We start from the raw sequence: 22,684 nt of genomic DNA on the forward strand, positions 1-22,684 counted from the left end.
GGACTACGTACAAGGGCAGCCCTACATAGAGCGCATTGCAGTGATCAAGTCTGGAGGTTACCAGCAGATGTACCACTGTTTTGAGGCCATCTAACTCAAGAAACGGACGCAGCTGGCGTATCAGCCGAAGCTGATAGAAGGCACTTCTGGCCACCGTCTCAACCTGGGACACCAAGGAGAGACTTGGATCCAGAAGCACCCCTAGACTGCATACCTGTTCCTTCTGGGGAAGTGTGACCCCATTCAGAACAGGCAGATCAAAATCATCTCTCGAGTTCTGACTCCGCACAATGAGTACCTCCGTTTTATCTGGATTCAGTTTCAGTTTGTTATCCCTCATCCAGCCCATTACCGACTCCAGGCAGGCATTTAGGGAGGTTATGCCCTCTCCCGATGATGCTGACATGGAGAAATAGATTTGGGTGTCATCAGCATACTGATGGCACCCTGCACCAAATCTCCTGATGATCTCTCCCAGCGGTTTCATGTAGATGTTAAACAACATCGGAGACAATACGGAGCCCTGAGGGACACGATACAAAAGTTCAGATTTTGAAGAACAGCAGTCTCCAAGGGATACCATCTGCAACCTGCCCGTGAGGAAGGAGCAGAACCACTGCAAAGCAGTGCCTCCCACCCCGAACCGCCTCAGACGCTCCAGAAGGATACTATGGTCGATAGTATCGAAAGCCACCGAGAGGTCCAAAAGGACCAACAGAGTCACACTTCCTCCGTCAATTGCTAGTTGGAGATCATCCATCAGGCCGACTAAGGCAGTCTCCACCCCATAGCCAGCCCGGAAGCCAGTCTGAAATCGGTCTAGATAATCCATTTCCTCCAAGACTGTCTGGAGCTGGGAGGCCACCACCCTCTCAATTACCTTGCCTAGCCACAGAAGGTTGGAGACAGGCCTGTAGTTACTCACCTCCGAGGGATCCAAGGTAGGCTTCTTTAGAAGCGGTCTAATAATTGCCTCCTTAAGACTAGGAGGCATCCTACCTTCCCTCAGAGATGCATTTATGATCTCTACCAGGCCTTCTACAACAACCTCCCCGCCAAATCGAACAAGCCATGTTGGGCAAGGGTCAAGAGGACAGGTGGTGGGCCTCACCGTTCTCATCAGCTTGTCCACATCCTCAGGAGTCACAAACTGGAACTGATCCACCCTAACCACATTAGAGGAGTCACTGGATACCTCCACATCAGATACTGAAGTAAGTGGAGAGATGAAATCCAAGTTGGCCTGAATACAATAGATTTCCCCCCACAAATAATTCTTTAAACACATCACAGCGGGTAATAGATGGTTCCAAATTCTGATTCAAGGGAGGAGGGGCACATACTAGCCCTCTCACAACCCTGAACAACTCTGCCGGACGTGAACTTGTGGATGCAATACGGTCAGAAAAGAATAGCTCTTTGCCGCACGTATCGCCTGCGCATAGGTCTTTAAATGAGCTCTATGTTGCAATCTGTCGGATTCAAGTCGAGTCTTTCTCCCATATGTGGATTGTTTGATGGGCAGCAAGTCTGGCCTTCCATCTGAAGCTCTTTCCACACTCTGAGCACATATATGGTTTCTCCCCTGTGTGTAGTCTTTGATGGACAGAGAGATTGCTCTTCTTACTGAAGCGCTTTCCACACTCTGAGCACGTATATGGTTTCTCCCCTGTGTGGATTATTTGATGGGCATAAAGACTGACCTTCCATCCGAAGTTCTTTCCACACTCTGAGCACGTATATGGTTTCTCCCCTGTGTGGATTATTTGATGGGCAGAGAGACTGCTGTTCTGACTGAAGCGCTTTCCACACTCTGAGCACGTATATGGTTTCTCCCCTGTGTGCATTCTTTGATGGATAGACAGCTTGTACATATGACTGAATCTCTTTCCACACTCTGAGCAGGTATATAGTTTCTCCCCTGTGTGGATTTTCTGATGGGCAGAGAGACTGCTGTTCTGACTGAAGCACTTTCCACACTCTGAGCACGTATATGGTTTCTTCCCTGTGTGGATTCTCTGATGGGCAGAAAGTTTGCCCTTCTCACTGAAGCTCTTCCCACACTCTGAGCATGTATATGGTTTCTCCCCTGTGTGGATTCTATGATGGGCAGAGAGATGGTCCTTCTTTCTGAAGCTCTTTCCACACTCTGAGCACGTATATGGTTTTTCACCTGTGTGGATTCTTTGATGGGCAGAAAGGCTGTTCTTCCGTCCGAAGCTCTTTCCACACTCTGAGCACATATATGGTTTTTCCCCTGTGTGGATTCTTTGATGGACAGAAAGGTGTGACTTCCAACTGAAGCTCTTTCCACACTCTGAGCATGTATAGGGTTTCTCTCCTGTGTGGCAACTTTGATGGGAAGGAAGCTCAGCTCTGCCATTGAAGCTCTTACTGTATTTAGAGCATGTATTTCCTTTGCAGACACACTGGGGGACAGCAAGGGCAGTGTCACGACTGAATCTCTTTCCACACTCTAAGGGCAGTTTCTCTCCTGTATGGCTTTTTTGATGTTCATACAAGTTCAACCAATTCCGGAAGCTGTTCCCACACACTGTACATTGATATGCTTTCACTCTTGTATCGATGCTGTCATGTGCACCAAGGTGTGATTTATTAGTTAAGATGCTTCCACTCAGAGTGCGGTTACTAGTCTTATCTTCGACTGGAACTGCATGGAAGTCTGTCCCTTCAGAAGCTGCTGAATTCTTCTTCTCTTTTTCTCTAGTTCTTCTTCTGTGCACTTTCCCCTTTTTTCGGTTCGTCCTCCGATTACCTGCAGGCATAAAAAGAGAATTTTGGTGAGGGAGGAACACAGCCTCAACCCAATTAACAGCATTGCAGTTCAAACCAGGGAAAAGATGAAGTGGAGGGGCAAATCCCGCCATGTGCTAAGCAGCGTCTGTTGATTAGAACTAAGCCCACTACACGATCCACAGGATGTGGTATTGCAGAGGCATTTCCCTCAGGCGGAATACCATTTTCCAGTCCTTTTAACCTGCTCCCTTACCTCACTGGGATGGGGCCGCTCTGGGAAGAGCCTCTGCATGCTTGCGTGAAGAAGGTTCCAAGTTCTTTCCCTGGTATCTCCAGAGAGGGCTTCTGCCTGCCACCTTGGAGAAGCCACTGCCCGTCTAGGTAGACAATCCTGAGCTAGCAGGACCAGTGGCCTGACTCAGTCAAAGGCAGCTTCGTATTAAACTTGTTCCAATCTCCAGCCGTTCTCCCTTGCAGGAAGCAGCTTTTGTGCCGAGACGGCAGCACTGAGCCAGACTTTGCCCGCTTCTCTTCGCCTGGAGATGACGATGGGTGAGCTCGCGACCACTCTGACCACTGGGAGGCATGTACAATTAGGGATGTGCGGACAGGTTCGGAAGTGTACCTGTTTGACATCGAACCTGTGGATCGGACCACTCTGGGAAAATCATAGGAACAGAGGAAGCTGCCATATACCGAGTCAGACCCTTGGTCCATCTTGCTCGATACTGTCTACCAGACTGGCAGCGTCTTCTCCAAGATTGCAGGCAGGAGTCTCTTTTGGCCCTATCTTGGAGATGCCAGGGAGGGAACTTGGAACCTTCTGCTCTTCCCAGAATGGCCTCATCCCTTAAGGCGAAGATCTGACAGTGCTCACAAATCAAGTCTCCCATTCAAATGCAACCAGGGTAGACCCTGCTTAGCTAGAGGGACAATTCAGGCTTACTACCACAAGACTGGCTTGGCATCTCTGAAGATGATGATGGGTGAGTTCGAGACTACTCTGACCAGTGGGAGGCATGTACAATTAGGGATGGGCAAACAGGTTTGGAAATTAACCTGTCTGGTTCGATGGCTTGATATCGGACCAACACCCACCCACCCCATTCGGTATCAAGCCACCCCCAGCCTATTCAGGGGGTTATAGATAGATAGATAGATAGATAGATATTTATATATATAAAAAATAAAATCACCGCTCCTGCTTGGGGGGCTTTTCTGAGAAGCTCTCCAGGAGTCACCCCCACCTCTCCGGGACCCATTATTTGCTAAAACACCCAGTTCGGGCCATCTTCACCCTGTTTCAGGTCTCACCCCCATGGCGGTGGCCATTTTGGCGGCCGCCACACATGACCTGGTCATGCAGAGGCCCATTGGACATGTGCGGTGGCCTCAAAATTGGCCAACACCATGGGGTTGAGGCCCAGAATAGGCTGAAGACCACCTGAGCCAGGCGATTTGGCAAATAATGGAGGCCACTGGGGACGGGGAAGCTGGAACTTCTGGAGACACCCCTCCCCCACAGCCTCAGAAAAAGCCCTCAGAGCGACAGCGGTGAGTTTTATTTCGGGGAGGGGTGAACAATGTTTTTTCTAAGTTCGTGAACACCCTGAACCCAAACCTGTTAAGAGCTTCACAAAACCCAACATGGCCAGTTCAACTCGGGTCTGGACCCGAACCGAATTGTGCAACTCAGTTTTATGCACACCCCAATGTCCAATGGCAGGTCGGCTGAGGGCTGGAGTTATGGAGTAGCTCAGCACCACATTTTGTCAATCGGCAGAGCATGTTTTGGCCTGCCTGTATGACCCAACCAACAATGTCAATGAGGTCAGTCCTGACACGCTGCCCAAATGGGGGGCCATTCAGGTGAGAGAGGTTAGTCGGGGAGTGATAGGAGGGTGGGTAAAAACCAGGAGGAGGGGGCTGGAGTGCCTCCTTGGAGTGCACAGCGTATGCCCAGCATCAGCACCACTTCCCAGTCCAGCAGCATGGTGTCCCTGGTAGCTCCAATGCAGCCAGTGGTACTGGGGGGTTTGAGAGTTTACATATCGCCCGGTTCATGTACTCTTCAGCTCAATCAGGCCTCACCCCTGTGGTGGTGGCTATTTTGGTGGCTGCCACGCATGACCCAGCCAGTCAGAGGCCCATTGGGCAAGCGTGGCGGGCTGTAAAATGGCCACTGCCATGGGCGTGAGGCCTGGAAAAGGCTGAAGACCCCCTGAACCGAGTGATTTGGCAGATAATGGAGGCCGGGGGGGACTTCTGGAACCCCTGCCCCCAGAGAAGCCCCTGGAGTTCTATTTCGCTGGGGGGGGATACACACAAACACACCCCACCAGTTCGGTTCAGGGGGTCCTTGAGTCTATATAGATATATAAATATAAACTCGAGAACCCCCTGAACCAAACCGGTGTGTGGGAGGTGTTGTTTCCCGAGGTGCACAAAAAAAAAAAAAAAAAAAGACCGGTCTGGTTTGAGCACCATTTTGAGAAGGGCGGTATATGAATCAGATCTATGAATAAAATAAATAAATAAGTCTGGCTGGACTTGGTAACCATTGCCGGGCGGCTCCTCTCTTGCTCCCCAACCCGTGTCCAGAGTGAGAGGGTGTTCTCCAGGGCCGGGGATGTGGTGAGACCCCATCGCTCACATTCGGATGCTGACTAGGTGGAGCAGCCGGTCTTGCTGAAGGCCAATTTCCCCCTGCTGGGCTACCCCGAGCTGGATGTGGGGGGCGAGTGACTCATGGTCACCCCCACCTGCTGCAATACCAGCTCACCCTGGCCAACCCTGGTTGTTCGCTCTCCTGCAGCACGGCCAAACAAACACACATGGAGCGCACACACACATACACACACAGGCCCAGGACGAGTCTAGACTGGTTCCCTGGCATGTGTCACTGCAATTCGCTGAGCCCAGCCCTACCTGAGACCAACTTACCACATACACACAAAGTAGAAAGAAGACTTCTCTCATGGGGCTTACTTTTTTCAATCAAAGCACATTCATGCATGCATGCGCACACACACACACACACACGCACGCTCCAATTCTGTTTTCTTTTGCCGGATCTCAGATAAAGGCCGAGGAACGTGGTTTCCTTGCCAGGTGTGCCTGTCCTTCCTTCCCGAGACATGAGGTTGGGTCTGGTCACTGGTGTCGTGGCGAAATCTCCGTCTGCTATGGATTGGCAGTGAGAGATTTGCTCCATGACATGTGTCGGGTTCTGTGCATTCTGCAGGTACACTCAGCCAGGGTCATCTGGTGTGCCGCTGTGTGACAAAAGATGGTGGACTAGAGAGGCCTTGTGCCTGATCCAGCAGGGCTATTCTAATGTGATTCAACCTTCAGTCAAAAGGGTTAGGGAATAATGAGAATTCAAACCAGCCCATTATTCCCTATGGGTAGCGCCTAGGTCACCAAAAAGGGGTTGTGTGGTATGTCATGATGGGTGCTACCTACTACACAACCCGTAAAGCAATTAGACAATAGGGTTATTTTTAATGATTTTTATTTTTATTTGTCCATGGTCAATGGGTCAAGGGTTGACCTGCTGATGACCATGGGATTTTTAAAAGATTCATTAAAAATAGCACAAATGCCTGAGAGTTTTACGGGTTTGATGATAGGTAGCACTCATCATGACATACCAACTAACCCAATTTGGTATCCCTAGGCATTACTCATAGCGAATAATGGGCTGGTTCGAATTCCCATTAGTCCCTAGGGACGAAACACTTGGATCCAGTTCAATGGAACCTGATACATGAATGAGGGCACCAGCTTAGAATCCAGTTCAACCTCAAACGGAACCACAGGCCAGGGAAGCTCCCTCTGGGACTATGTCAGACACCACCAAATGCAGCAAAAATAGGGCTGTCAATTAAGGGCTGAAGTGAACTGACACTTCTGGCCATTAGGAAGAGGAGGGTGGGAGTGTTTTACTGCCATCTCTAGGAATGACCCCTTTCAGGCTCAGGTTGGGACTCATTCTTCTCTTAAACCAAGGGGAATCTCCAAGAAACGTGGACCAGCTGCTGACATCCTCCATGACATCCTCACAACAGACTGATACGGACTGGCAATAGCAGCAATTCCTGCCTTCCACGTCCATCCGCCAAGGGAAAGAGGGAGCCTTACCCAGCCAGGCCAGATGCCCAGAAGTCTCCTCCATGACTTCCCTGTGCAGAGCCCTTTGGTCTGGATCCAGCAGAGACCACTCCTCCTCGGAGAAACACACAGCCACCTCCTCAAAGGACACGGGTCCCTGAAAGATGAAGAAAGCAGTTTCTCTACCTGGATATTGTCAATTATGGCTGAATGTTCCTCTAAAGGAGCTTTCAAAGTTGCGTTCAAGGTCTCTTTAGTGGCAACGTTTGTCTTCCAAGGAAGCATCATTGATCAAACAGTAGTATTAGTAGTAGTTGTTTATTTACGATCTTAGATCAAACAGCAATAAAAACAAAATATACTCAATAAAGAGAGAAAAGACGAAAACAAAAACTAACATGTTATTAGATACATAAAATCAAGAACCTTTGGCAGTAGCTGATTGCTGTTCTCTAGCCTCTCTAATTTGATAAATGTATAACAGAATTTGGCCACCACCAAGGATATTGTTGGGTCCCTATCTTCTAATAGACATGTAAGAATCGTCTCCTCCGAGTGGCTTTTGAGACCTTTCAGGTACTGGGATAAAAATAAATCTCTTTCAGCAATATAAAGCGGGCAATGTAACACTGAATGCTTCAATGTTTTGGGAGCAGATCTGCAAGAGCATAGTCTCTCATCTTTGATCAAAAGAGGAAAGGGAAACAGAGAAAGTTTTTCCCACCCAGAGACCGGTGAGGCCTGCCTCTTCCTCCCATGTTGCTTCTCATACCTGATCCAGTGACTGCACAGCAACACCTTCCTCTCCACCACTAAGAGGAGAAGGACTAGAGAGAATGTTGAGGGACATTTCACAGCCTGTGAGGTAAGAAATGGAAATGTGTTTTATGCTTTTAGTCATTTTGCATTCCAAGGACTGGAGCGAAATCAATCTGTCTCGACAATGTTTTTTGGAGTCTCAGCGTGAAGTTACTGAAAACGGTAGAGAGCCTAGAGAAAAGCATCTCTTGCACAGAGACTTAAGGGGAGTGTAAAAGCAATCCAGGGATCTCAGGAGTGGGCCGAGATGAAATAGACCCCAACCATCCTTACCCAGTGAGGTGGTTCCTCCATCCTCCTTCTCCTCCCGCACGATCCCCCTGACGAGCAGCCTCTGCCTGGTGTCTGACAGAGCCTTCTCTGCCTGCAGGGGATCAGTGGCCATGTTGGCTAACATACCCAGTGCCTGGAAGAGGAGAAAGGGAAGAGGGATGAAGAAAGGGAATGGAGCATTGATTTATATTATATGGACACGTCGCGCAACTCTGGAAGAAATCCCCTCAGGGCGGACATTACAAAGATATTAAAAACAAAAAGAGGACAAGAAAACTAAGAACAATAAAGCCCTAAAGCAGGCCTGCTCAACTTAGACTCTCCCCCCAGCTGTTTTTGGACTATACCTCCCATAATCCCCAGCCACAGTGGCCAATAGCCAGGGATTATGGGGGTGGTAGGCCAACACCGTCAGGAGGGCTGAAGTTTAGCGGCCCTGACATAAGAGAAGATAAAGTGCCCATCAGGCAGCTGGATGAAGTACAACATCCTCAGTTGATGTTTTTAAACGGCCAGAGGAAATAAAATGGGGTGTTTTCTCCGAGGACTAAAGAGACATGAGATGGGCGTCAGTCTGGCATCTCTGGGAAATGAATCCCATAGCAGGAGCCTCACAGCCGAGAAGACCCTCCTGGGGGCAGCACAAGATACTCGGCGGAGATGCTCGACTTCCTGGGAGGGAGAAGATCCCGTTGGGAGGAGAGCTGGAGGCCCTCTCCTCCCGGCAGCCGAGGCTGAAGCTGGGCTGGGCAGGCAGCCTGCCCTGGAAGCCTTGCAACTCACTCGTAAGGCTGTGCATGAACCTGTTCAGAGGCCCTTTTACAGGCCTCCGTACTGGTTCAAACACTGGGGGGTTTGAAGGTGTGTGTGTGTGTCTCTTTAAGGGCAAGGGAGGGTGCACTAACCCCCTCCCTCTGCTTCCTCCCCCGCCGGGGCCCCATATTTTACACGTCCTACTTCCCTGCCGCCCCCTTTGCTATTCCCCTTTGCTCTTTGGCCGGAAGTACCTGGCGCACACACGCATGTTGCGCTCGCACGCGCACCAGCTACTTCGGGGCAGGAGGGAAGTATGCTGCTGCCACATAGTCCGTGTAAAATACCGGGCGCTGGTGTGGGAAAAGCAGAGAGAGGGGTAAGTGCACCCTCCCTCGCCCTTAAACTGACACCCCCACCCCCCATCAGCCACCTGCGCCTGGTTCCATGCATGTCCCTAACCACTTGCAGGCCTGGCTTGCTTAGGGAATGTGCATGAGGACCAGTGGATTGGGATACGAAACCAGCCCTGGCAGTAAAGAGGACTATAGGAGGACATCCCAGAACTCTTGTAAAACCTCCCAGCCAGCGAAAAGGCAGGAGGGAAGAAGCTGGTGTCGCTCCTGCATGCGGTATTTCCTCATTCTGTGGATCCACTGCTAGTACAGGAGCTTGGCTGACAGTAAGCAATGAACTTCTGCTGGAGAGGAAGAAAAGGACTCTGGCTCTGCTGGCAGGAGGACCCTACTTGGCAAAAGGTGGCATAATCCTAAGGGGTCTCAGCACCCAGAAACTACCTGGATAAAACGGCCCTGCTTCTCACCTGCTCCTCCTCCTGCCTCTTCTCCTCTGCCTGGCTCAGGAGGAAACCTTCTGCCAGGGCCACTGCCTGGGAACTGGTCTCCGCTCCGCATTCTCTGACCCAGCTCTCCATCTCCGGGGACAGGACAGTCAGGAACTGCTCCAGGATCACCAGGTCCAGCATCTGAGCTTTGGTGTGCTTTTCGGGCTTCAGCCACTGATGGCAACTGGTGTGGAGTGTGCTGCAAATGTCTCGGGGTCCTTCAGCCTTCTGGTAGGGGAACTGCCTGAGACTCTGGCATTCGATATTGGTGCTGGTAGGCTCTCTTTTCAGGATCTTTTGCACCATCCTTTCCCAGAATTCTTTGCCACTCCCAGCCGGGATACTGTGGGGGTCTTTTTCTTTATTTCTTACTGTACTTTGCAAATCCATTTTTTCTTTCATCTCAAATCTAACTTCCAATGTAACCATAAGATCCTCCTGGTCAAGCAGTTAGTCCCAAATGACCAAAGAGTCTTTCTTGTGAAGTTATTTCTCTCTCCAAATAAGCACTTAATTTACCTGCCAAACTTTGCTTCTAATTGAGAAATAGGAGGGGCGGTGGGGGAGAGAATCCTGTGAATCAGAGAGAAGCACCAATCAAAACACATTTTATGACACAACTTTACTGCAGTTGGTAGCTGGGGGGGTAACAGGGCCTAGAAACCTGCAGTATAAGGAACCAGCTGAACCCGCATGTGTGTGCTAGGGCTTTGTTGCTCTCCTTGGCCCCCACCACAGCCCCTGCTTGATTGCTCAGTGTCAGCCACCCTGCTGCCCTCCCACCCCCTCCCCACCGCTCATTCACTTGCCCTCTACCCACTCCTCTTCCCTATCTGCATATGGAATCCCCATTGTCCAATCACCACAGTGCTTCTCTTCTGTTACCTGCGATTGGTAAAGCACTGTGTGTGCAGGCCTTGCCACCTACAACCTTAGTGAATTATATATATAGAGAGAGATAATTTAAGGAAGGACAGCCATCTGAGAAGAAACAGGGGTAGGAAAAGTTCTTGGACAGACATTGCCTTAGGCTGTTCTTCTTTTGTTTCTAGTGTGCCTGTGAATCCTACAAAAGTGTTTGTTTTTCCATTACCAACTCTTATGTTCTCTCAGCAATCCAGTAGTTTAAAAAACTCCTTTGTAAGAGTGGTTTGGGATGCTGTGTGGGGAAGGGAAGGGGAGTTCCCTAGCACCACATCAACAAGCCTTGGAGCCTAGGGGTCTCCAAGTGTGGCAGCAAAGTTGTCCCTCCCTCAAAGGAAGGTTGTGGGGTGTGATATTAGTGCACAGTGGCTCCCACCCACCCCATTCATGCGATGGCAAGCTCCTGCAAGAACTGATTGAAAACAGAAGGGAAATTTGAAAGGAAAGAAAGAGTCCCCATCTGACTTAATAGGGCTGACAAACAAGAAGAACAACAAACCAAGCCAAGGAATAGAAGGACGTCCCCCGGGTGCTTAACGGCTTCAAAAATGAAGATCATTTTTAATTCCTTCGAAGGCATTCAAAGATTATCAAAGTGGGAAGAGCTGGGGTGGGGACAGAGCCCTGACCTAGCCCGATCCCCAGAGGAAAGGGGTAAGGAACGGGGGAGAAGAGCAGAGGAGTTGGAAGACAGATCCAGCCACTCTGGAGTCCCCAGGGAAGAGGCCCCCCAGTCCTGGCCTCTGCAAGAACCCCTCCCGCCGCCACCAGAGAAAAGGCCTCCATGCTGCTTCAGCTGAGCAGCTTCATCATTTGTCTCTTTGGCGAGGGGGAAGTGAAGTTGGCAGCGGGTAGGAGGAAGGGAGGGAGGGAGCTGGGTCTTCATGGGTGGAAGAACTGGAGGGCCCTGTGTCCGGCAACAGCAGAGGAGGACGGGCCTCATCACCACCCTCCCCACCCCACTCCTAGGCCCACGCTCCTCCTTGCATTGGGGGTTAGGGGTATCTGCGGAAGAGCGCTTGCGAGCGTGCATCCTGCGGCCAGGCAGAGGGAGGCCGCCAGTGTCCAAGGGGTCGACAGGCCCCCCCCTCCCCCGCCACGCCCCAGGCTAGCCCAGAGACAGGTGGAGGAGGATCCCGCTCCCCACCGGCCCCTCCGCCTGCATCTCTCACCTGCAGCATCAGCAGCTCCCTCCAAGCATCCGAGGTCTGCAAAGCACATGTGGGATCCTGGGCGGCTCCCAGGGAAGGAAGTGCAAGACAGGGGTGGGGTCTTGGGGTGGGAGGGCCTGCGGAGGGGAGCCCCAGGATATGCCTCTCTCCCCTACTGGGTCCTTCTTGCTGCAAGAGTCTCTCGAAGTACTTCTTTCTGCAAGAGTCTCGAGGCCTCCTTCTGCTGTTAATTCCTGCTCGCTCCGAGGCGTAGCGATTTCCCGCTTGGCTTTCCTGGCAGGGAGAGCAGATTTTCCGGATTCCTAGAGCGGCGGCTGGGCATGATGGGAGTTGTAGTTCACCAGCAGCTGGAGGATCGGGTTTGCTCAGCCCTAAAAGGGAGAGCAGAGCTTCCACATTTTCTAGAGAGGTGCAAGGAGCTGTGAGTTTTCAAAGTCGTTTCTTGCTCTGCTCCTTTCTAGTGGAAAAGGAGCGGTTATTATTTATTGATTTGATTTTAAAACCAACAGATATGACACATATCTAGACGGCTTATGTACATTCAGAGATTTTTAAAACAGGCAGCAATTAAAAGCAATTAAACCACCACCTCCACGCCGACGCACACCTTCACCCCTATCTGAACATTCCTCTAAAGGATCAGGAGCGCGCAAAGTCCCTGTAGGATGTCTGATGAGTTCAGAGCCTCAAGCACGGAAATGCGGGCAGCCCAAGGCAGGGATGAGCTGCTAATGGGGAGGTGGCGGATGGGGGGTCTGGCCCTCCCAGGAGATCATCCTACTCAGTACTAGGAGTGGGGGGGGGGCGGCTTTCTTCCCCTCTTCCTGCCCGACCAACAGCCTGTTCCTCTGGGCAGCAGCAAAGCAAACTCGCTTCCCTCCCCATCTGGTTGCACTGAGCCCAGTGTACACGTGTGGAGTGAGAGAAGCTCTGGCTGGCTGGGATGGAGGCCAGGAAGAGGCTGGCGTAGGCGCATCTCTTGGGGAGGAGGGCGTGTTAGGGAGGAGCAGACCCACAACACATCTTTAAAAGCCGGCTGTTAAATGTTTTATTTTAAATGTAGTTTTATCCTCCTATTTTAACTTGTTTTACTTTACATTGCATGTGTTTTGTTGATGATGTGAGACATCCTGAGCAGTCGTGTACCAGAAGGGCAGGATATAAATATAGTAAATTAAATAAGTAAATATGGCACTGAACCCAGGTTACAATGGCAGCGGATGGTGGTGGTGGAATTCAGACATGATGGTGCCTCCAAACCTGATGTTTCAGCAGCAAAAACCACCCTGAGCCATTTTTGGAAGGATGGTATATAAATCTAATAAATAAATAAAAAACTCACTACAAAACCAAAGTTCAAAGTATGGTGGGGGCCAAAAACTTTAGTTTGGTTTGGTGATGAAACTGTAGTTTCATGCTTTCTATAAGCTCAGAGTGAAGGGCTAGTGAGAGCTGAAGTGAGTGGGCACACAAGTGTGGGATTTAGAGGGAACAGAGCCACCAACCCCCCAGGGGAGAGTGTCTCCTTTAAATATGTCCCCCAGGCCCTCATTTAATTGATCAGACGCCACCCCACCAGGCTTCACAAGAAATGACCTGATGGCAGAGTTGAGGGGAAATGTCCTCTTTTCAGTCTCCAGTTTCCCTCAGTTCCTATCTCTTTTCAGTCTTTCCCAAGCTGTTCAGGCCGCATTTACCTGGCAGCATTTCGAGGTAGGGCTGGGAAAGAGAAAGAACCGCACCTGAAACCCTGCAGAGTCGCTGCCAGTCAGAACAGAGCTCAAGGGACCAACAGTCTGACTTGTGTAGGCAGTTTTCTACATTCAGCACCTTGCAGGTTCTGCAATAGGTTGGAAAGCGTCTCCTGAGGCAGGCTGAATCTTCCCACAATTCCACCTTGTTTATCTCTTCTCTCTGCTGTGTTGATTCCTTGATCTTCATTAAGGGTTTGCCCATTCTTTGGCCCAAAGGTAATGTGGGAAGCAGGCAGACCAGGTGTTGGGCGCTTGGCTTGAAGATCACAATCAGAGGCCAGAGAGAAGATAGTGGGTAGGAGCAGGGTAAAAGCCTGGAATGGGAAAGGGGGGAAATCAGGGGATTGAAATTAAAGGCTAAAGCTGGCTCTGAAGAAGGTGAAGAGGAAGCCCTACCTCTTCCTGAAACTGGTTGGATCTGCATCAGGGCCTGATTCCCCCTGCTCCAGAGGAGACCAATCAGAAGCAAGGCCTTGGATATCCAGACAGGCACTCCCTCACTGGTACTGGATCTCAGCCCTCCTCTTCTGTGGCTGCTGCTCCTCCGGCAGCGGCGGCATCTTCAGCGAGGCCAGAGTTCCAATAGGCAAGGGTGCGTGTGTGGTGGGGTGATATCTCCTATGGGAAAGGCAAGCTCCGGTTGTCACTCAAGAGCAGCGTTCATTGCAAGATCATGCCTGGTACCAGAAAATGGTGCAGAGATCAACTCCTCCTTATTGGAAGAGATTTCCATCTCTTGGGTGCGTTTGGTTCCTGACAGCTTTTTCCATGAAGCTCTGTTTCCTGTGCTAATATATGGTTTCTCCTCTGTGAGAATTTTTTTTTTTTAATTTAAAGTGAAACGTAAGAGTCATCCTCTGAAAGAAGGATGAACTCGTTATGTACTCTTGGCATTTCGTTGCTTTCCCCCATGTAATGACTCTGTAATGTGTAATGTGCCAATGGTACTGCTCCCGGGGAACTGGTGAAAACCCCTTGCTGTGTTTTAGCTTGGGGGGCGGGAAATTAGCAACCTTGGAAGGAACAGCCCACCTCAGAAAAGAACTGTGCAAAGCTTTCGTTGCAGGAGGAACTGAACAAAGAGGTTAAAAGTTCAAAAATAGAATCAGGTTTGAGGATTTCATTTATTATTATTTTATTTAGCATATTTTTATACCACCCAAAACGCAAGATCTCTGGGCAGTTTAGAAAACAATAAAAACATATTTCAACAATTAAAATGTAAAAAGCTAAAACTAAGACACAATTAAAACATATCTAATTAAAAGCCTGGGTGAACAAATGAGTCTTGACAGCCCTTTTAAAAGTTTTAAGAGATAGGGAGGCTCTTATTTCAGCAGGAATTGTGTTCCAAAGCCTTGAGGCAGAAATGGAAAAGCCCCATCCCCAAGTAGCTACCAGACGAGCTGATGGCAACTGCAGACAAACCTCTCCAGATGATCTCAGGGCCCAAGCTGTTTAGGGCTTTATTAAGTTATAACTAAAACCTTGTACTCTGCCTGGAAACGTATCGGCAGTCAGTGTAGATCTTTTAAGATAGGAGTGATATGGTCTCTCCGAGATCACCTACAGAACAACCTGGCTGCCGCATTCTGGACTAACTGCAGTTTCCGGACTACATACAAAGGCAGCCCCACATACAGGTGAAACTCGGAAAATTAGAATATCGTGCAAAAATCCATTAATTTCAGTAATGCAAATTAAAAGGTGAAACTGATATATGAGATAGATGCATTACATGCAAAGCGAGATAAGTCAAGCCTTAATTTGTTATAATTGTGATGATCATGGCGTATAGCTCATGAAAACCCCAAATCCACAATCCCAGAAAATTAGAATATTACATGGAACCAAGAAGACAAGGATTGAAGAATAGAACAATATCAGACCTCTGAAAAGTATACAGTGTACTGTGCTTGATTGGCCAGCAAACTCGCCTGACCTGAACCCCATAGAGAATCTATGGGGCATTGCCAAGAGAAGGATGAGAGACATGAAACCAAACAATGCAGAAGAGCTGAAGGCCGCTATTGAAGCATCCTGGTCTTCCATAACACCTCATCAGTGCCACAGGCTGATAGCATCCATGCCATGCCGCATTGAGGCAGTAATTGCTGCAAAAGGGGGCCAAAACAAGTACTGAATACATATGCATGCTTATACTTTTCAGAGGTCCGATATTGTTCTATTCTACAATCCTTGTCTTCTTGGTTCCATGTAATATTCTAATTTTCTGGGATTGTGGATTTGGGGTTTTCATGAGCTGTACGCCATGATCATCACAATTATAACAAATTAAGGCTTGACTTATCTCGCTTTGCATGTAATACGTCTACCCTGTTTCCCCAAAAGTAAGACCTACCCCGAAAGTAAGACCTAGCAGTAATTTCTGATGTACCACTAATTGCCCTAGTGCATTTTGGGGGGCTAAAATTAATATAAGACACTGTCTTATTCTCCCTCAGAAGAGGATGGCATCCGAGAGCATCATGGGTTGTCACGACCTCCTGCTCCGAGACAGGGCCAATCAGAGAGCTTTTTCCTCCTGCAGCAGGAGGGAGGGGCAATCCCCTCAGGCTTCAGTCTTTGCCGTGTCTCGCTCCGGCAGGTGCTTAGTTCGTTTGCTCTGGCTGTTTTACTCCTTTCGTCTGCTTCTAAATCTGTCCTCCTCTAAATTTTATCCTGAGCTGGTCTAGTCAGGGTGTTAGCTACCTCTTCCTGCCCTGGGCTGTTCCAGTCAGGGCAGTACTATTCCTGAGGTGGTGAGGACTGGTATGCTCGCGCCAGTCGCCTGCGGCCCTTCTCCCGCAGCGATTAATTTTCGGGCCTCTATGGCTGCTGATTCAGCTCGCCCCGAAGGGGGGGTCTCCCCCTCCCTGTCGGAAGATTCAGTGGCGCCAGCAATCAAATTAATGGACTTTTGCACGATATTCTAATTTTCCGAGTTTCACCTGTAGAGCACATTACAGTAGTCAAGTCTGAAGTTGACCAGCAGATGTACTACTGTCCCAAGGTCATTTATCTTGAAGAAATGGACGCAGCTGGCGTATCAGCTGGAGCTGATAAAAGGCACCACTGGCCACTGCCTCAACCTGGGACACCAGGGAGAGGTTTGTGTCCAGAAGCACCCCCAGACTGCTTAACTGTTCCTTCCAGGGAAGTGTGACCTCCTCCAGAACAGGCAGATCAAAATCATCTCCCGAGTTCCGACCCCGCATAATAAGTACTTCTGTCTTATCTGGATTCAGTCTCAGTTTACCTCTCATCCAGCCCATCACTGCCACCAAGGTATTTAGGGAGGTTATGCCTTCTCCTGATGATTTTGACATGGAGAAATAGATTTGAGTGTCATCAGCATACTGATAGCACCCTGCACCAAATCTCCTGATGATCTCTCCCAGCGGTTTCATGTAGATGTTAAACAACATCAGAGACAATACGGAGCCCTGAGGGACATCATTTAGGAGTACAAGAATAAAAATTAGTTAATAGGCAGCAATATTTAACTAACAAAACTAACAAACAATAAGGCTAAGTTATGTCTCACAAGGAGGCGATTAGGCTTGAGTTTCCGAATTAAGTTCACTCAAGGCTGGTCAGAGAGAAACAGTCTTGGAGAGAACAGCTTTGGATTTCAGAAGGAGCAAGAAAGGTAGAGAGAGGGAGAGATTTTGAGAGCAGATGTTAGCTACTACCTCGGTCCGTCCGATGGTGTGTTTGGACCCTTATAGCTCGGTCAGTCCTGAGGGATTTCTCTCCTATAAAATAGGCAGGAAGCAAGATGCAGGAGCAGGAATCCAGCCACCAGAAAGGGGTTTGTTTGAGAACCAGACAAAATCCAAAGGAGATCTGATCCCCAAAGACCAGGATCTCACAGCCTAGAGTTGTGAGAGCTATGCAGATTGGGCTAGGAAGAAGGGTTTACTCATTTGTAAGCAATGAGTGGGAATGGAGTGAGAGTCAGGGCAAGGCAAGATGGAGCTGCCAAGACGTAGTGATAAGCAGGTGGTGAATCAGCGGGAGAGACATGAGAGACACACTGATCGATTCTGTCTCGATTACTGATAGGAAAAATCTTGCCTGGGGGCATCATGCTGATCATACCTTGAAAAGGAGGACAAAAGGGACAAGGCACAAGCCACATCATTGTCCTATTCAAATTAGCAAAGTGTACTTCCTTTCAGTACAAAGGGTAAATAAGTCCAAGCGACTTGTGTGGGGCAAAATGTAATGGGCGCATCAGGGTTTATCTCATGGTTTTTTAGAATACCGGGGATTAAATTAGTTATGTTAACAAGCTAGCTTCCCACGCCCTGATCCAGCCATTAACATGCTTGTTAGCAAAGGAGATGACCTGTTACTTTCTTATCACTCCTTCCTGACATGATTGGTTGACCCCATCCAATGTGCCAACATAGGGAGAATACTTGGCTGATTCTTGAAAAGAATAGAGCTTGATTAATTTCAGGCAGGGAGCTGGAGTAGACGTGATTTAATCAAGGGTTGGGGGCGAGTGCAGGGTGGTCCTCCTGTGGTCCTGGGCTTTAACCTGACCTGAGAGTTCCCTCTGCCAGGCTGTACACCAAAGTGACATGCCTTATGAGTCAGCTTCAGGCAAATCAAAATGGAGATCTCACGGTCCCATAGAATCTGAACTGCCAACAGTGGTAACTATAGGCTTGCAGTTCCAAACCAGGTATAGGGGGGTGCTCCTAGGGGAGCCCCCAAACAAGCTCTCTTGTGACAAATGGGAGGTAAGGTTTGAGTTGCAGCTAAAGCTCTTTCCACACTCTGAGTATGTATACAGTTTCTCCCCTGTGTGGATGCTTTGATGGGCAGAAAGATGGTCCTTCCGAAAAAAGTTCTTTCCACACTCTGAGCACATATACGGTTTCTCCGCTATGTGGATTCTTTTATGGTTATAAAGACTGCTCTTCCGAAAGAAGCACTTTCCACACTCTGAGCACGTATACGGTTTCTGCCCTGTGTGGATTATTTGATGGTAAGAAAGATTGACCTTCCGAATGAAACACTTTCCACACTCTGAGCACGTATATGGCTTCTCCCCTGTGTGGATTCTTCTATGGTCAGAAAGATAGTCCTTCCGCTGGAAGCTCTTTCCACACTCGGAGCATGTATATGGTTTCTCTGTGTGGGCAATTTGGTGTTCACAAAAGCTCAACCAATTGTTGAAGCCTTTTCCACATATAGTGCATTGATAAGCTTTCACTCTTGTATGGATGCTCTGTTGTGCACCAAGCTGTGGTTCATTAGTTAAGACATTTCCACTTAGAGGGATTTTACTAGCCTCATCTTCAACTGGAATTGCATGGGAGTCTGTCATTTCAGAAGCTGATGTCTTCTTCCTCTCCTCTTTTTCTTCAGTTTTCCTTCTTGGCACTTCCCCCTTTTTTCTGTTCTTTCTCTGCTTCCCTGCAGGAATAAAATGAATTTTGGTGAGGCAGGAACAAAGCCTCAATCCAAGAAACAAGCCCAGATAATGGCATTCTGGTTAAAACCATGGAAAAGATTTAGGGGCGGGGCAAATCCTGCCATGTGCGAAGCAGCCTCTGTTGATTAGTATTAAGTCCAGCTACATGCTCCAAAGGATGTTGTATTGCAGAGGCATTTCCCTCAGTTTGCATACGATTTGCCGATCCTTTTACCTGCCCCCTTACCTCACTGGGGGAATCACTGCAGTTATTCCTTTGCTGTTTCCCCTGACAGGTCTCAAGGATGCGAGACAGGAGCAACTCATCCTAAAGAGCTGGGGTGGGCATCTCCAAAGGAGACAGAGCAGCCTTTCCTTCCCAGAGTCCCACCCCACCCCAGCATTCATGAGAGCCATGCTGCCTGCAGGCTGGCCATTCATCAGGTAGAGCTGCAAGGGCCAGTCAATGATTCAGCAGTCTGCCCAGCTCTACCTGACCAATGGCCAGCCCACAGGCAGTGTGGCTCTCATTAACGCCGGGGTGGGGTGGAATGGGAGAGAGAGGAGCAAACCAAGCTCCAAGAAGGAGAGGCATCTGGGCCTCTTTTGGTGCCCCTGACCCCAGCTCATTAGGACGAGCCACTCTGGGGGTGAGATTAAGACAGAAGAAAGATTTGCCAGGGGAACTCATTGCTTGAAGATCCTGAGAATGTTTCCCACAGCAAAGCACCTACCAGCTGATCTCTCTTCTCCCTTGGGGATCTCAACAATTTGATCTTCTCTGTCTTCCTACCAAGAAGTGAGGTCGAGTTTGGGAACTTAAAAGAACAAGTCTAGTTCCAACAAGAACAACTCATCAGAGAGCCCAAGTCAGCCTGTCTAAATTGTCCTCCTGACCATAGCCACACCAAGGGCCAGGTGGCAAAGGATCTTTAAAGTCCCATCCTCCCATAAGCAGCAGGGCTTGGAGTGGGGGAGCCAGGGGGAGCGCCTGGGGCTGGAAGATTCAATCTGTTCCCAAGAGTTGGATGTTCTTTCCTCACCAGGCTTTGAACAGTCCCAGGAAGAAAGTCAAGAAGAGGAAGCCACACGTATCTCTCTACAGGCCAGGGAAGCTCCTTCTTGGACCATGTCTGACACCACCAAATGCTGTAAAAACAGAGTTGTCAGGCCAGGGCTGAAGTGAGCTGACACTTCTGCCAATTAGGAAGAAAAGGGTGGGAGTGTTTTACTGCCATCTTCAGTATTGAAGCCTTAGAGGCTCAGGTTGGGACTCATTTTTCTAAGGGGAATATCCAAGGAACCTGGACCTGCCCCTGACATCTTCCATGACATCCTCACAATGTACTGATATGGACCGGCAATAGCAGCAATTTCTGCCTTCCACATCCATCCTCCAAGGGAAAGAGGGAGCCTTACCCAACCAGGCCAGATGCCCAGAAGTCTCCTCCATGACTTCCCTGTGCAGAGCCCTTTGGCCAGGATCCAGCAGAGCCCACTCCTCCTCGGAGAAACACACAGCCACCTCCTCAAAGGTCAAAGGATCCTGAAAGATGAAGAAAGCATTGTTTCTGCCTGGCTATGGCTGGATGTTCCTCTGCATGATCCAGAGCTTTTTTGTCTCCCAGGTAGGCCAGAAGAAAAGCCCTGAGGGAAGTGAGGCCTTCCTCTTCCTCCAATGATGCGTCTCCTACCTGATCCACTGACTGCAGAGCAACTCCTTCCACTCCACTACCAAGAGGAGAAGGCCTAGAAGGTATCTCCAGGGTCATTTCACTGCCTGGGAAGGAAAGAAAGGAGATTAGTTTTATGCTGTTAGGCATTTTGCATTTCAGTGACTGGAGTGATATCAATCTGTCTCTATAGTGTTTTTTGGCTTTGAAGTTCTGGTTTGGAGTGACAGTCTGAAGTTACTGAAAACAGAAGTGAGGCTGGAGAAAAGCGTCTCCTACACAGTGTTAAAGGGAACCTAAAAGCAACCCAGGGATTTCAGGAGAGGGAGGCAGAGATGAAATACACCCCGTTCATCCTTACTCAGTAAGGTGGTTCCTCTATCTCCCTCCTCCTCCTGCATGATCTCCCTGAAGAGCAGCCTCTGCCTGGCATCTGATGAAGCCTTCTCTTCCTGGAGGGGATCAGTGGCCATTTTGGCTAACATATCCAGTGCCTGGAACAGGAGAAAGGGAAGAGGGATGAAGAAAGGGAATAGATGCATTTGGTAGAAATATCCTCAGGGCAGGCATTCCAAAAATATAAAACCCCCCACAAAAAAACAAGAATAGAATAAGAAAGACATAAAACAATAAAGATAAAATACCCATCAGGACGCTGGCTAAAGAACAATATAGTAGATCATGTTTAAAAACAGCCTGGGTAAATTAAAAAGTGTTCCTCCACCCCCAGGTGTCAAAGGGACATGAGAGCAGACAAGACACTTGGAGGGAATGCTGGACTTCCCGGGAGGGAGAGGATCCCACAAGTTGTCACCCTCCTGGTACTACCTGGATAAAATGTTCCTGCTCTTCCTGCCTCTTCATAGGAACATAGTAAGCATATACTGAGTCAGGCCATTAGTCTATCTAGCGCAGTATTGTCTTCACAGACTGGCAGCGGCTTCCCCAAGGTTGCAGGCAGGAATCTCTCTCAGCCCTATCTTGGAGAAGCCAGGGAGGGATCTTAGAACCTTCTGCTCTTCCCAGAGAGAGGCTCCATCCCCTGAGGGGAATATCTTCCAGTGCTCACACTTCTAGTCTCCCTTTCATATGCAACCAGGGCACACCCTGCTTAGCTAAGGGGACAATTCATGCTTGCTACCACAAGACCAGCTCTCCTGCCCCTGCCTTCCTTATGAGGCAAGGCTACAGCATCTGGGGCTTTTTACTCTGGAAAAGAGGCTACTAAGGGGACACATGATCGGGGTGTATAAAATTATGCATGGAGTGAGTGGGATCTTAAAACCTAAGGGTTCTTATGTTCATAAGTAAATGGGGGGCGGGGGACATGCGCTTTTGCTTTAAGAAGGGCAGCCTCCGCCTCTCAGCAACATGATCAGGTGGTCTAGGTGTTCGGAGCAGAGCCATCGCGGAGCTCAAGGAGAGTGCTGGGGGAGGAACTGCGCCTTCCATCCTCCCGGCACCCTTCGGAGCGGGCTGAGAGGCTGCACAACCCGAAGGAAACGCACATCTCCGGCGGCGTGGCGGTGCCTGGGCTCTACAGCGAGATCAGGAGCCAGTGGGAGGTGCCCGCTGCACCTATTCATCAGCTGGGCTGTGTGGCGGGGAAAACGCAGGCCATAGCAGAAATTTGTTGTTTCCCCCAGGTTTGGGGAAAACAACAGTCGCATCCTGCATTGCCTCCTGCTTGCTCTCTCCGTGTTTGCAGGGCTCGGCTGTGTAGAGGGCTGCCTTCCTGCCCGCCCTGCATTTCTCACCTGCAGCATCAGCAGCTCCCTCCAGTTTGTGCAAAGAAAGCGCCCTGGGGGCCTGGCTGCCCAGCGGAAGGGATTGGGGAGCCCCAGGATATAGCCACCCTCGGTCCGACTTTCAGGAGGCGTCCCCCGCCCCTAAGCAAATGCCCCCCCCCTTCTGCTTCCTAGTTGATTTAGCAAGGGGAAGAGGAAAAGGAGGAGCGAGTTGCTTCCTCTTTGCTTGCTGGGCAGCCACTCGAAGGGTTAGAGCTGAGCTTGCAGATTCCTAGAGAGGCAGCTGGAGATGATGGGAGTTGTAGTTTACTAAACAGCTGGTGGAGGTCAAGGTTTTCGCAGCCCTCCTTTAAGGGTTAAAGGGAGAGCTGGGCAGATTTCCTAGATAGGCGCCTAACAGATGGAAGGAGCTGTGAATTTTCA

General features: G+C 49.5%; 2 protein-coding genes across 2 annotated transcripts; both read right to left on the bottom strand.

Moving 5' to 3' along the window:
* Window positions 1–1,481: 1,481 nt before the first annotated feature.
* LOC128342025 (zinc finger protein 260-like) lies at window positions 1,482–11,907 on the bottom strand. Its single transcript, XM_053288837.1, has 6 exons — window positions 11,656–11,907; window positions 9,539–10,132; window positions 7,963–8,095; window positions 7,643–7,728; window positions 6,901–7,027; window positions 1,482–2,776 (listed from the first exon to the last, which is right to left on the bottom strand). Exons 2-6 carry the CDS (start codon window positions 9,986–9,988, stop codon window positions 1,482–1,484), a joined length of 2,091 nt encoding a protein of 696 aa, XP_053144812.1. The 5' UTR covers window positions 9,989–10,132; window positions 11,656–11,907.
* A 2,607-nt stretch (window positions 11,908–14,514) lies between these two features.
* Window positions 14,515–22,401, bottom strand: LOC128343377 (zinc finger protein with KRAB and SCAN domains 1-like). Its single transcript, XM_053292359.1, has 5 exons — window positions 22,271–22,401; window positions 20,875–21,007; window positions 20,535–20,620; window positions 20,260–20,386; window positions 14,515–18,842 (listed from the first exon to the last, which is right to left on the bottom strand). Exons 1-5 carry the CDS (start codon window positions 22,277–22,279, stop codon window positions 18,043–18,045), a joined length of 1,155 nt encoding a protein of 384 aa, XP_053148334.1. The 5' UTR covers window positions 22,280–22,401; the 3' UTR covers window positions 14,515–18,042.
* Window positions 22,402–22,684: the final 283 nt, after the last annotated feature.

This window comes from Hemicordylus capensis, chromosome 2 (assembly GCF_027244095.1).
Source record: "Hemicordylus capensis ecotype Gifberg chromosome 2, rHemCap1.1.pri, whole genome shotgun sequence".
Taxonomy (NCBI): domain Eukaryota; kingdom Metazoa; phylum Chordata; class Lepidosauria; order Squamata; family Cordylidae; genus Hemicordylus; species Hemicordylus capensis.

Bases quoted from the DNA above. Each gene is read 5' to 3' on its own strand.
- LOC128342025 (XM_053288837.1), bottom strand. From the start codon at position 9,988: ATGGTTACATTGGAAGTTAGATTTGAGATGAAAGAAAAAATGGATTTG. The intron at 7,729-7,962 runs GTAAGGATGGTT...CTTACCTCACAG, and splicing joins TGGAGGAACCACCTCACTGG to GCTGTGAAATGTCCCTCAAC. The intron at 2,777-6,900 runs GTAAGGCTCCCT...TTATGCCTGCAG, and splicing joins TGGGCATCTGGCCTGGCTGG to GTAATCGGAGGACGAACCGA.
- LOC128343377 (XM_053292359.1), bottom strand. The intron at 20,621-20,874 runs GTAAGGATGAAC...TTTCCTTCCCAG, and splicing joins TAGAGGAACCACCTTACTGA to GCAGTGAAATGACCCTGGAG. The intron at 18,843-20,259 runs GTAAGGCTCCCT...TTATTCCTGCAG, and splicing joins TGGGCATCTGGCCTGGTTGG to GGAAGCAGAGAAAGAACAGA.